We start from the raw sequence: 14,228 nt of genomic DNA, 5'->3' as shown, positions 1-14,228 counted from the left end.
TAGTAATGAAATACTGTGAAATTTAATTAATATATGAATAATTTATTTTAGGTTCCAGATGCTACCAGAAATCTTTAGACAAGTTTAGTTCATGTCATTTAAATTTGTGGGAAAAAACAGGTCTTGATAAAAGGAGTATATATTTTTAGTTTATATATGAAATAATGCGAAGTTCAAAAGGGCATTTTTAATTGGTAAATTATAAGGTAAGTTTCAGTTTCTTGAACTGTGTCTAGTTTTATCAAATATGTAGTCTCAAAGATTTTAAAATATCTTTTGAATTACTTTAAAAACACAGTTAATGTGTTTTTTTTATGGTCTTCTAATAATTGAGACATAATTCCTCCCACACCACTAATAGTCCGTTTCCCTGTTCACAGTATATACACTTGTTTTGTTTTTTCCATGTGTTTTAAATGGAGATAAATTAGCAAGGCTATTTTAGGTAAATGGTATTTTCAGCTAATAACTCTGTAGTTCTTTAGTCAAAACATGTCTATACATCATTCATGGTTTCAGCCAAGCTCTGTGAATAATAATTTTTAAATTAGTAGAGATTGGTAAATAAGCAACTTGAACACAAAACACTGCTTAATAAAAGGTGCAGGTAAAAACCCAGTCCTGTTTTAAATTTCTATTGTTTCTTGGCATAGAATGGAAGAATAGAAGATTTTTAATTGTTGGGTTACAGTTGGGGGAAAAAGATTGCCCTCTGATTGCAAGTGCTTTAACAAGGCTTATGTGTTAGGTATTTAATTTAGAAAAATCTATAAATGAGTATTTTTTTTTTCAAAATTATATTGGCTGTGCCAACATTCTATTACCTATGCTAATATCCACAGATTAACTTGCTTTACTGTTATTCTTTATATCCATGTTGATAATAGAATTCCTAATTTTGAAATGGTTCTGACTACTTTACTTTGCAATCTGTTTTGCCAATGTACTTAGTTTAAAATACATATAAAAACATATGTATATTTCCATTTGCCGAATGCTGTGCGATTTTGGAATGTTTCAGATTTTGAAAATTGATATTAATAGCTTGTAATGACTCTGCACCCTTTTAAACTATACCAGAGGCAGGTGAAATGGATGCAGCACTAGTGTAAAGGTTAGATGGCTAGTGTCAATAAATGACCTTTGATCCCTTACCTAAGAGATCAGTCTTGAATTTCCGTAGAAATGAGGGATTTGGACCAGGGTCTTATCTGTTCCTAAACTTTCTGGAAAGCAGAAACCAGAGGAAGCTGCCTTTCTTTTCCATCAGAGAGACTTAAATTAGTTCAGGAATAATTTATATTTTTACTTACACTGTCATTTATACTTTTATGCAAATTGGCATTTATCCGGCTTTAGAAACTCAGAACAATGTCAGCAAAATAATGAGCTACAGACTGTTTTCATGAGTCAGTTGAAATAAAGTATGTGATAATATCGTCAAAAGGGATTAAGACAAAGTAAAAATAACTTTTATCAGACTATTATCCCCAAGGAGCTTTTCCAAGCATGCTGATGTGATATATCACAGTTCTCTTTTACATATAACAATTTAGTCTTAGAAGACTTCAGTTACTTGTCCGAGGTTTAAAGGCCAGTGTTGGCAGAGCTGGAATTCAAATCTAAACTATATGACTCCAGGGTCTGCCTCTTAATCATTGGCCATACTGTGCTCTGCCCCTCTCCTTCCCAGCTTGCCGTCTCCCCACTCCTTTTTTAGTTAACATTTTACATATAATTGTATGTTTTAAAAACAACTCTAAAAGCATGTTGAAGTTCATTGGATAGAATCAGTCAAATTCTAAAACATTTTTTACTGCTTGGAGAATTTCATACGCTGCATGGTATGCTCTGGAAAGATCCTGGGAGTTGGAAACAGATCCATGTTTTATCATTTATCAGATGTGTGACATTGGACAACCATTTCACTTTTCAAGGCTTCTGTTTTATAATCTCTATAATAATGAAAATCATACTTGCTCTTCTCATTTCAATGTATTTCATGATTGAGTATATGTAATAATGGAATTTATTCTAAAATATGCTGTAAAAGTATGAGAGATGTTTGCTATAAAAGTACCCAGAAATATCCTTGGTTTGACATTTGCTCTGTCCAGCTGCAAGCTGCAGAAAATGAGAAAGTGAGGTGGGAACTAGAAAAAACTCAACTTCAACAGAATATAGAAGAGAATAAAGAAAGAATGATGAAGTTGGAGAGCTACTGGATTGAGGCCCAAACATTATGCCACACAGTGAACGAGCACCTCAAAGAGACTCAAAGCCAGTATCAGGCCTTGGAAAAGAAGTACAACAAGGCAAAGAAACTGATCAAGGATTTTCAACAAAAGTAAGCAGCTTCTAATGATGTAACGATTTTTGTGTGCATCTAAAGAAGTCTTATATCCAGTAGTTTTGTAGTATCTAGTGGAAAAGAAAAGATGACCTCAGAGTCATCCCTTTAAGGAGCATACTTAAAATAATAAATAGACAGTACGTTTTAGAAATCTCTTACATCAGTGTTTCATGTGTTGATTGTATTTTGTTTCTTCTATAATTTTTTGGCAACTTCCTGTTTTGTTCTTGTTTTTGCTGTTGGTTAATCATTTATTGTAACTGTTAAAGCATTTGAACCTCTGTCCTTTTGAAACGTATGTAATTTAGAAGCAGGAAGCCAAGTTGAAGTCATGCAAAATGACTGTTGGATATGGTGCGTTCAGAGCAGCAACTGGGGCCTTCTGTTTCTGTTCTTAGAATCAGTTAACTAAAGAATTTTCCCACTACAGATAGTGGAAATATTGACTGACAAGACCCCTTGCCCTGTTACTTTCCTTTCCTTGTGAGAGAATCACAAGGTCCTTGGTTCACTACAGTGAGAGACCATCACCACACTTGGCTTTTAAATTTCAACACCTATTTTCAAGCTAATGCTGCTTTGCTTCCATCTGTTGGATCTTGGTGTAATTTCAGGGAGACTAGGAAGATTCTTACCATATTTTTTCATCAGTTACTTAGAAAGTAACTCTAGTATCCCTTCTGGCCTTGCCTGTCAAGCCTTAAAAGCCAAGCATATATGTAAGATTCATGGTATCTGTTATTTCCTATCATGGAAACAATGGTTTTAATGTTTAAAAGGTATTGCTATAAAAGTATCTTAAAAAGGAAGCAGTTTTTCTTACAACTGTGAATTCAATACATCTCTATTTTAATTCTTATTAAAAGTATTCCTAACTCTTATTTCATGTAATAATTTTATAATAAATTCTACCACATTTGATATTTCTCCTTGTCCTCATGATATCCTTAGATGTGTAGTGACAGCTTCCCCTCTGTGTTTCTGGCCCATTCAGCCTATTGTCATTTCTAAGAAGCAGTCTTATAATAATTATCTTTTAAAAACTCTTACCATCCATTCCATCAGTTTACTAGGTAAACGACTTTATAAATGTGGAATTATTTCTACTGAACATGTAATTATCTCCACTAAATAACCAAGGTGGGTCATTAGTTCAGTAGCTTCTATCCAAGTATGAACAGGTGCTCCAGAATCAGGAGCTACAAATGAAAAGCTCAGTAAGCAGAATCAAAGCATTTTTATTTACCTTGTATATCTTTAAAACATTTTATTTGCTTTCATTACTAGATACCTTTTCTCTGTGAGTGAGTTTTATTTATTTAAATAGCTGTCTAGTTACTTATTTCACTGTGTGGCTCTTTGCTTCAGATAAGAATTTTTGTATTTCCTCATTTATTGAGTATTTGATGCACTGAGATCTATTATTTTCTCCTTAAGAGAACTTGATTTCATCAAAAGACAGGAAGCAGAAAGAAAGAAAATAGAAGATTTGGAGAAAGCTCATCTCGTGGAAGTTCAAGGCTTGCAAGTGCGGGTGAGTCCTGTGCACAGAGCCACTGGATGACAGAATAGCCAGACAGAGCTTAACTCGAAAAGACACACGCACCCCTGTGTCCATGTCAGGACGACTCACTGCAGACACTAAGACGCAGAGACAGCCTAGCGTCTGTCACAGATGAATGGGTAAAGAAGATACGGTGCATTTATGCAGTGGAATAGTACTCAACCGTTAAAAAGAATGAAATGATGCCATTCTCAGCAACATGGATGGACCTACAGATTCTCACACTAAGCAAAATAAGTCAGAAAGACAAAGACGAAACCATATGATATCACTCACGTGGAATCTAAAATACTACCAAAATGAACATGTCTATGAAATAAAAAAAGACTTACAGACATAGAGAACAGGCTTGTGGTTGCTAAGGGGAGGTGATGAAAAGACTGGGAATTTGGGATTAGCAGATGCAGACTATTATGCATAGGTTGGATAGGGAGCTATACTCAATATTCTGTGATAAATCATAGACTATGGTAAAAACATAAATCATAGAATTTATCTTTGTGACCCCGTACACTGGAGTCCACCAGATTCTTCTCTCCATGGGATTTTCCAGGCAAGAATACCGGATTGGGTTGCCATTTCCTTCTCAATGGGATTTTCCTGACCCAGGGATCAAACCTGAGTCTCTTGCATTGCAGGTGGATTCTTTGCCAACTGAGCTACCAGGGAAGCCCATGATAAATCATACTGGAAAAGACTATATATATATACACACACATGTGTGCATGTATATATACATATATATATAAAACTGAGTCACTTTGCTCTACAGCAGAATTTAACACAATATTGTAAATCAACTACCTTTTAATAAAATTAAAGAAAAAGAATAATAGGGTAGTTTTGCCTAGTGCTTGGAGAAGAGTGCTGGTTTATGGTTTCATGAGTATATTGGTTTTTTTTTTTCTTCTCTCTTAGATTAGAGATTTGGAAACTGAGGTGTTCAGGCTACTGAAGCAAAATGGGACTCAAGTTAACAACAACAACAATATCTTTGAGAGAAGGACATCTCTTGGTGAGGTCTCTAAAGGAGATACCTTGGAGAACTTGGATATCAAGCAGACATCTTGTCAAGATGGCCTAAGTCAAGGTTTGTTCAACCTAACCATAAAAATGGTTTTTAATGACTGTAAAATGTGGCCTTACATTCTTCTTTGTTTTACTCAGAGATTTAAAAGGTGCAAAAGCTTTCCTGCTTTGGGAAAGAAGAAAGGGCTTATCAAAATAGTAACCTATCATTTTGCTCTTGTTTTATCAAAAATAAATCTTTGAAGTAAAAAAAAACAGCAAAATTTCAAGTTTGACAAGCCAGATACTAATTTTAAACCACATAAACTTGATACGCTTAATGAACTGCCGTAAACTGATAGTTTATCCCATCTAGGGTGAGTTACTCCTTAAGGATTATGATTTTTTAGTCCCTAGAATGAAGATCTTTTTCATAACATCAGAAGGCTGACTGCCCACTTCCATCATTTAGAATTCATTGAGTTAAGAAGTTCTGTATAGTTTTCTGCTTTTACCTTGATGACTTGTATATATGTCTCATTCTTTCCTGTCAAAGACCAAATCAGACCAAAACACTAGAAACATTTCCTATTAATAAAGGAAATGGTCTTTGTTCATATACCAACCATAAATGAATCACTTATTTTCTTCCCCCAGCGCACCTGTACATGGATTGCGTGTATAAGAATGTGAATGCTTTAATATGTGTAGTATATTTATAAATTTAAAAATGTGTTAAGAATTTATTAACATGAATACATAGGAAGACATAAAACTTTCAATTTCATCTCTTAAAATTTCTACCTAGTGGACGTTAGAAAGAGTGAAAATAAAAGAATGTCATGCCGTAGCATTGTCAGGAAGGGACTGACAACTCACAAGCAGTGGTTTGACATGCAGTAAAACTGAGGTCACTGATGAGCTGTGTGATTCTCTGATGCCCTTTCACACATATTACAATGTCTCCAGGGAGATTTTCTGGATAAGCAAGTGTTAATATCATATCATTAACTTTCAGAACTAAACTCTTAGCTGTTAAAAATGAAAGTATTGGAAATTTTCATTTAAAATCGAAGTAATATTTAGAGATTTGAGTGTCTTCACTAAGTTTACATCCATTTGCTGTGTTTTCCCTTACTATGACATAGTCTGTAAATAATGCCTCCCAGTGGTGAAAGAAAAGTGTTTCACACCAACATTACCACTAACTGAAGAAGTGTGTGACTTCGGGAAGGCCATTCAACTTCTCTAGGCTGGTTTTTTTTACTATGCATAATATAAAAATAGCAACACTTCTTTCTTCTCCCCCCTAAACAGTGTTTGAGACGAAAAAAATAAATTTTATTAGAGCATTATAGAGTTACAATTTTTTATCTGGAACTCTGTAAGCTGATTTTCTTAAAAAATGGAAATCAAATCAGTGTGTTTTTTCCCACTTTTTTGAATATTTTAATTCTTCAGATTCACTGTAGTTTTTATAATAAATATATATTCCTGCTGTGCCATACACAAAATATTATCAGTAACCAGTGACTTTGCAACGTCTGCTTCATTTCTTTTAGTTCAGAAATCAGTATCTTGTCAAACATATAATTAACAGTATTTATTAAATTATATGACTACAGAAGATCAACATACTTTATTGTTAATATGTTGATTTGGATCAGAACCTTACATTTCTTTAGAATCTTACGTTTCTTCTTTTTCTTCTATCCTACACCCTCCATTTTGCCACATAATTATCAGTTTCCCTAGCAACACTGTCGGTTCCGGTGAAATGCGGAGACTACTAATTCTCCCTGAAACCAGTTCGTGCTTGTGCGGTAGAGGTGGAATCAGTCACCTCAGACGTTAGCAGCATACATATCAAACGGTCCTCTTCCAGTTTTGCTGCCGAGGACAGTCAGCGATAAATCTCCTTGAATTTCAATTGCTTGATCACATAAACTAAAATGGCTTGGTCAGTAGCTAGATAGGAATGCTCTGGAAAGCACTTTTCTAAATTGATCCTTTGCTTCTGTTGCTAGGGAACGCTGAAGTCGTCCAGGTTTAGAAAAGGAAGTAAAGCAGCGGACCAAACACAGGTCATTTGGCATTTAATTACCACCCCACCCCCAAGCACACACCTTTTTGCCCCAGGACAGATACAGCAGTGGAGGTCGGTTCTGCTAGTTTTCACCCTTGAGGTGCAGGGCTTTGTCTCCTCACCTCCTGTAGACTGTCCAGCTCTGATTTGTTTTCTAAGCACTGGAGTCTTATTGATAGAATGAGTGGTTTAGCATCTTTTTGGGTCTGAGTCAGCTCAGTGAAGCAAAAGGATTATCAATTACAGGTCAGAGAAAAACCATGTTGGAATGAAATAGTGAAAGAAAGGGAAAGAGAGGGTGAAAGAGGCAGAAAAGCAAGAGGAGGAAAGAAAGAGCATGTAAGCAGTCACTTGTTCTCAAGAACTCATCCTCTTTTAGGAACAAGCTTCCCAACTGTGGATGGATTAATTGTGTGACTCTTTCATTAAATTATTGTACATATTTAGAGTGATAAAACCATTTTTAAAATCATGCTGAAATTTACCACAGTTAAATTTCTATTCAAACATCATACATATGGCTTTTTCTATAAACTAAGCCTACTGAAATATCTCATTAAAATGTGGACATATTGGGAATTTCCTGGCAGTCCAGTGGTTAGGACTCTTCACACTCACCGACGAGGGTCCCAGATTCAATCCCTGGTCTGGGAACTAAGCTTCGCACAAGCTGCACCATGTAGCAAAAAAAAAAGAGTTGGCAGATTATGTATACAAACATATTATTTAATACAGTTTGATACTTTTTTCTTGAAGTACATGAAGCAAGTATAACAGTTCTTTGTTTTGTTTTTTTCACCAAGAGACACAACAGACTCAAGCACTTCTAGTTTATACCAGCATGCCTGGCAGGTACTAGTTTACATGTGTCTCAGGCTGTGAAAAATGAGTTTTGTCCTGCTGCCAGGTTTCACGTTTGTAATTTCTTAGTGTCTGAGTAATGCTGGTCTATATACGAGTTCTCCAGTTTGTATCCAGAGGCCCTGAAGTGACGAGAAATGTCTGTGGCCACCCAGATATTCAAGTCAGGATTAGGAAAAGCGCAGAGAACAGGCTTGTTAGAGAGATCCTGGTAGAAGGAAGAGTTGTAGTTGTAGTTTGATTAAATTCCCTAAAAAAACTCACTTAAATAACATGCTCTTATTGAGCCTCCAGGTATTCCAGATGGGGCAGGAGAAGGTTTTGGTTGGTTTAGTTGCTAAGTCGTGTCCGACTCTTATAACCCCATGACTCCTCTGTCCATGAACTTCTTCAAGCAAGAATGCAGGAGTGGGTTGCCATTTCTTTCTCCTCAGGGATCAAACCCAGGTCTCTTGCATTGCAGGCAGATTCTTTAATTACTGAGCCACCAGGGAAGGGTTGATATGAAATGAATAGATAATATGAACATTTTAAGAGATGGAGAGGGAGGTTTAAGATGGGAAAAAAGTGAATAAAATTAGAATAATTTTTCCTGATTCAGAAACCTTATGTTAAAGGTGGGACCTTACGTTCAAGGTGTGTCGTAGGGTATTTTTGGAGTAAAAGTAGGCTTTGGATGCATGAAGAACAGTTTATACTTAATTATGTAAGCATTGTGACCCATTAACAGTTTTATTTTTTCTTAGAAATTAAAAACTCTATTAATGGAAAAAGATAACATTTGCAAAGTCAACAATAATGATAACAAGCAATACTTTCTAACACAATATTGTAAATCAACTATACTTCACTTAAAAAAATATTTATGGGAAACAACGCAATAGTTCTACAGGGCAGTTCTACAGGGCAGGCAGTGTTTTAAGTAAGTCAGAATAATTCACTTAATTCTCATAACAACCCTAAGAATAGTACTGCTGTCATCCCATTTTACAGATCAGAAACCGTAGGTGAAGAAATTAAGCCGTCTGCCCTGGCTCACTGTGGTGGTTCAGACGGTAAAGAATCTGCCTACAATGAGAGAGACCTTAGTTCAATCCCTGGGTAGGGAAGATCCCCTGGAGGAGGGCATGGCCACCTACTCCAGTATGCTTGCCTGGAGAATCCCCATGGACAGAGGAGCCTGGTGGGCTGCAGTCCATGGGGGTCACAAAGAGTCGAACATGACTGAGTGATGAAGGATACAGCATACATGCTCAGTGAGCAGGAGAGCTGTTCTCATCCAGCTCTACAGCCCATGTTCTTAACTATGCAGCTGAACTGTACTGCTTTTTTGGAATCCGCTGCTTCTCTTAGACAACTGATGGGAACTCTGCCTTCAGAAAAGGCTGAAATCATAAGAAGTCAGAAAATCCAAAGCAATACCGTTAATAGCATTGAGGCATAACAGGAACTGGGTCACTAGTAGGTTTGTAAGTGTGATTCAAGGATCCCTTTGAATTTTGGGCATTACTACCAAATACTTGTTTTATTTCATACCCATCTACTCAGCCAGTAGACCACTGGTTAAATAACACTGAATGTTATCTTCTCCAAAGTATGAACATGGAATATTATATATAAAGCATTTTATCCTTAGTTCCTTTAGTTACTTTCTATTTCTTAACTCTAAGGAAAACTGTGCAAGAAGAAAATGACTTAAATTGCAAGATAGCAGATTATAGGAAAGTCTTGTGCTTCGTCGTTCAGTCACGTCCGACTCTTTGTAACCCCATCTACTGTAGTCCGCCAGGTTTCTCTGTCCGTGGGGATTTTCCAGGCAAGAATACTGGACTGGGAGTTACCATGCCCTCCTCCAGGGTATCTTCCCAACCCAGGGATCAAAGCCAGGTCTCCCGCCTAGCAGGCGGATTCTTTACCATCTAAGTCACCAGAGAAGGCACTTTCGTAATAGACTGTGGCTGGAATTAATTAGTCAATTCTGACATCTTTAAAAATACAAATATTTCTTAGCTACCTTTTAGGTTATTTAAGAATAACTTAGAGAAAATAATACCTTCCTGCTGTTTCTGCTTTCCCTTAGTCTTTTTCCACAAAATGGTTTGGCTGTTGGCATTAAGGCCCAAGATTTCTTAAAAGTAGATCTCTGAGATAGTAGTCTACATTTGAATCCTGAACTCAGTAAGTTGAAGACCTGGGACTTATGGACATGTCAGTAGAACTTTGAGCCTGCTTAGGTATTCACACAAGCCAGTTCTTTGATCATTGGCCCTATCCTTGCTTGTTGTGACCCAGTTGTTAGCTTATTGGTTTGCACTGAATCTGATTTTTCTGAATTGAATCATTTTTTGATAATTCACTCATATTTAAATAAAGTCTTTATCAAGAAGAGCAAAGGAAAGTAAACAACTGTTAGTAGATTGACCTCTGATCATTAGGAAATGTCCCTCTTTATTTCTAGTAATTGACCTTATTATTGATTTTGTTTGATATTTGAAGGGCTATGTTATCTTTTAGTGTCTGTGAGATGTCTTTTTCCATTCTTTTATTACAAATTGTCTGTCTTTTGTAAGCAATGGATGGTTGCCTATTTTTATTAAAGTCTCGATCTTATGTTTAAATTTTTTTCTCAACTTTAGAAAGTTGCTATTTATTGATTGATAATAATAAGTTTAAATTTAACATCTTACTGTTTGTAAATCTTTGTTCTTTTTATCTACTTTCTTGCCTTCTTTTGGATTAATCAAATGGGAATTTCTTTTCTTATTTATTTTTTCCTATATTAACTTTATTCTTTTTTTGTGTGAATACCTGTAATAAAATTTAGAATATTTGCTGGAGAAGATGGATTGACTATTCATTAAGACGTTCCCATTCAACTGTTGTGGGGGTTTTGTTTGTAAATAAGTTTATTTTCATGATTCAAAACAATTTTTTGAATAATGACAAAGAATTTCTAAACATGAAAGAATCAGTGGCTATATCTTATAACCAATATTTGAAATCGAATGGACAAGTTTTATTACCAGGATTCATTTTATTAACAATAATCCATGTGTTGTTTCCATGTAAAGTCATGACTTGTTTTGTTTGAGAACAAGTCCCTACCACAGTTAAGCATAAAAAATATCTTCCATAATTGGAGTGTGACCTGCATTACTGAGTAAAGATTTCATAAATATTCTCAAAGAGTTGGAGATTTGTTTTTCTTTAAAAAGCATTCTTTCTATACAAGTGTCATTCTTAGTGAGCTTTTTATAGAGGGTTAAAGTTTATAATCCCTGGTAAATGCCGTGATATATCTTTTTGTATAGCTAATATAGTATATATCTATGTAGTTGATAGTTAGGTTGGATACAGGGTTAATACAGGTTTCAGCAGTTTTAAACTAACACAGTTGTGTTCCGGAATAGAGTTCTTCCTGTATTTTCAGATGAGCAGAGTGAACACCCATTAGCTGGTCAGAATTCTCTTTATTTAAAACAAACTACTTGTTCACAAAGATAAATGTTGAATCTAGAAATACATTTTGAAGATCTTCATATACATTATCATGACCACCTGTGTCTATGTAAGAAAGACAAAGTTCGTTTAATATTAGAAAGCTCATATAATTCACACATTAACTAGAAGACAAATGTATATGATCATCTTATTAGATGAAGACAAACACTAAATAAAGTTGAGCACTTATTCATGATAAAAAGTTTCTTAAACTAGAAATACATATGAACTTTCTTGTTATATGAGGGTAACAAGTCTTTGTCAGTTATCATGTTTGGTGGTGAAATGTTAAAATCAAGAAATCCCTTTAAAATGAAGACTACTTTTAACATTTCACCATAACTCTTTATTACACATCTACTCAATGTTGTCCTAGAGGTCCTATCAAGAAGTAGACAAGATAAGAGATAAGAGAGAAAAGATACAAGGAATGAAAAGAAGCAACGTTACCATTATTCACCAGTAATAAAATTAAATACATAAGAAAACCTTAAGAGTCTTCAGATCATCAGAATTACTGAGTTTAACATTCTTTTACAAGCTACCATTTATGATAGCAACAAAAAAATATAAGGTATCCAGTGTGAATTTAACAGAATAAACTCGAGATCCATGAAAAGACATTCAAGAAGACCTGTATGAATCAAAAGAGATAGGAAGGCTCAATATTGAAAAAATGACATTATGCCAAACTAATCTATATATTTCTATGCAGTTTCCATCAGAATTTGAACAGGTGATTTTTCGGAACTTGACAGGTTGTTTCTAAAATGTAGGTGGACAAACAACTTGTTGCCCAGAATAATCAAGATATTCCTGAAGAATACCAAGGTGAGGGAACTTGTTCTTTCAGTTGCTGAGATTCATTGTAAAGCAACAGTATTAAGACAGTGTGGTGTAATCTCAGCAACTGACAAGTAGACCAGTTCAGCAGAACAGAGTCCAGAAACAGGCTGGTCCATTCATGTTAGTTTGAGAGTAATACAAAGCAGACATGAGAGTTTAGTGGGGAAAGGATGGACCAACAGATAGCTGGAAAAATTGACCACTCAAGAGAAAACTGAAATTGAATCTGATCTCATACCATTCATGAAATAGATTTCAAATGGATTAAAGTCTCGACAATGAAAGGCAGCATTTAAAACTTTTAGAAGAAAATGTAGGAGAATGCTCATGTGATATCATATTTAATACAAAAATTTCCAAATCATAAGCAAAATTTGATAAATTTGAGCACAATAATATTAAGAAAATCTGATTATGAAAAGACACTAGGAAAACTTAGAAGCCAAAAATTGAGAGAGGCTATTTATAGCCCATGTAACTAAGAAAAAAGATGGTTATTGTTATACCAATAACACAATATACTTAAAACTTACCCAATCATAAAAAAACACAACTAACATAATAGAAAAATGGACAAAACATGTAAGCAATCTGTTCACAAAAGAAGAAACTCAAAGGTTGGTGAACATAAATGGTCAACCTTATTAATAAGAATAAAATGATTGACAAAGATAAAGTTTCACGGTAATATGTGATAGCTAGTATGTAGGGGAAAAAAGGAAAACTCATACAACTATTTTGTTAAAACAATTTGAATTATCTAATAAAATGGAATACATGCAAATTTTATAGCCCAGAACGTTCACTTCTGTGTGTAAATGAGTGTTCTCCAGAAATTCTTGCTGTGTGCCAGGAGACATGTTCAAAAATGCACAGCAACATCATTCATGATAGGTACAGTTAAAAGATAATTAATCCAAACCTTTGAACATAATATTGAGCAGACAAAAAGGAAAATGATTTGAAGAATATTATATACAGTTCATTACCATGTATGTAAAGTTTAAAAAACAAGCAAAATTAATCAATATATTCTTTAGAGATACTTTTGTGGAATAACTAGGAGAAAAAAAACCAAGGATTACCACTAGAAACAGGGCATAGAGAGGGCTTCAGAAGTAGTAATTTTATTTCTTAGACTCAATAGTAGGTACGTAAGTGTCTTGTTCCCTCTCCTATCTCTATATGACTTATATAGATGGTATACTTTTTTGCTTAAATAAAATATTTTTAAATATAAAAAAATTAAGTAGCATAATTAAAAGATGAGAATGAGAAAAACCACAAAGGTTTTTTTAGGCTTAAAATAAATACTAGTTTAAGATTTTTAAGGGAAAAGAAAAAGTCAGCATCAGCCATACATTTATATTGATAAGAAAGTTCTTAGACTTTGGACTCCTCCAGAAAATCATTTTTTGCTGAGGCTGTAACCTTGTGTTGTCTTTGTCTTTTCTGCTTTTCCCCGAGTCCTCATTGTTAGCAGCTCTTTACTGATACCTGTGGATTCTAGGCCAGGCCAGACTCCTATCACCACATCTGATTTATTTCCTGATGGAGTCTGAGAATACACTAAACATTCACTTTGAGCACTGGAATCCAGAATATTAAACAAAAGTTAAAGCCATAATTAAAGTCAGAATTCATGAAATGGCAAGATAGTAAAAGGAAAGTGCATGCTTGTTCTCCGTTATCAGGAGTGCCCTGTCCCAGAGCATGAGACGCAGAGCAGTGGAGGATTATTCCATGCTGCCGTGTTGTTTAGTTCTAAACTGAGGCAGGGGAGAATTCTCAGCGAGATTCAAGCTTTCTTCATCGTGCATATAGATATCATTTCTTGGTATACTTTCACAATTTTCATTTTTCCTGAACAAATTATTTTCAGTAACTTTTAATCCCCAGTAAGTAATTTTGACCATGAAATACTATTGATTTGCACTAATTAAAGGTTGAACATTCCCAGTAAATCACTGTGGAAAATTTTAATGAACAAGCCAAATGAGTGAGAAATC

At 34.8% G+C, this 14,228-nt stretch overlaps 1 protein-coding gene across 38 annotated transcripts in view; it reads left to right on the top strand.

The window, feature by feature from the left end:
• PPP1R9A (protein phosphatase 1 regulatory subunit 9A) overlaps positions 1–14,228 on the top strand; it is a 349,650-nt gene that overhangs the window by 284,240 nt on the left and 51,182 nt on the right. For all 38 annotated transcript variants that reach the window (XM_086397813.1, XM_086397812.1, XM_086397811.1 and 35 more), the window contains 3 exons: positions 2,118–2,347; positions 3,791–3,887; positions 4,836–5,007. In XM_086397813.1, the coding sequence (XP_086253939.1) occupies positions 2,118–2,347; positions 3,791–3,887; positions 4,836–5,007 (499 nt within the window). The remainder of the gene's footprint in view (positions 1–2,117; positions 2,348–3,790; positions 3,888–4,835; positions 5,008–14,228) is intronic.

The sequence above is a fragment of the Bos grunniens genome, chromosome 4 (genome assembly GCF_055505025.1).
Source record: "Bos grunniens cultivar Pamir isolate PY7600 chromosome 4, Bosgru_T2T1.0, whole genome shotgun sequence".
NCBI classification, from domain to species: Eukaryota; Metazoa; Chordata; class Mammalia; order Artiodactyla; family Bovidae; genus Bos; species Bos grunniens.
The sequence above is the reverse complement of the archived record's forward strand: the minus strand, read 5'-3'. Positions and strand labels throughout refer to the sequence as shown.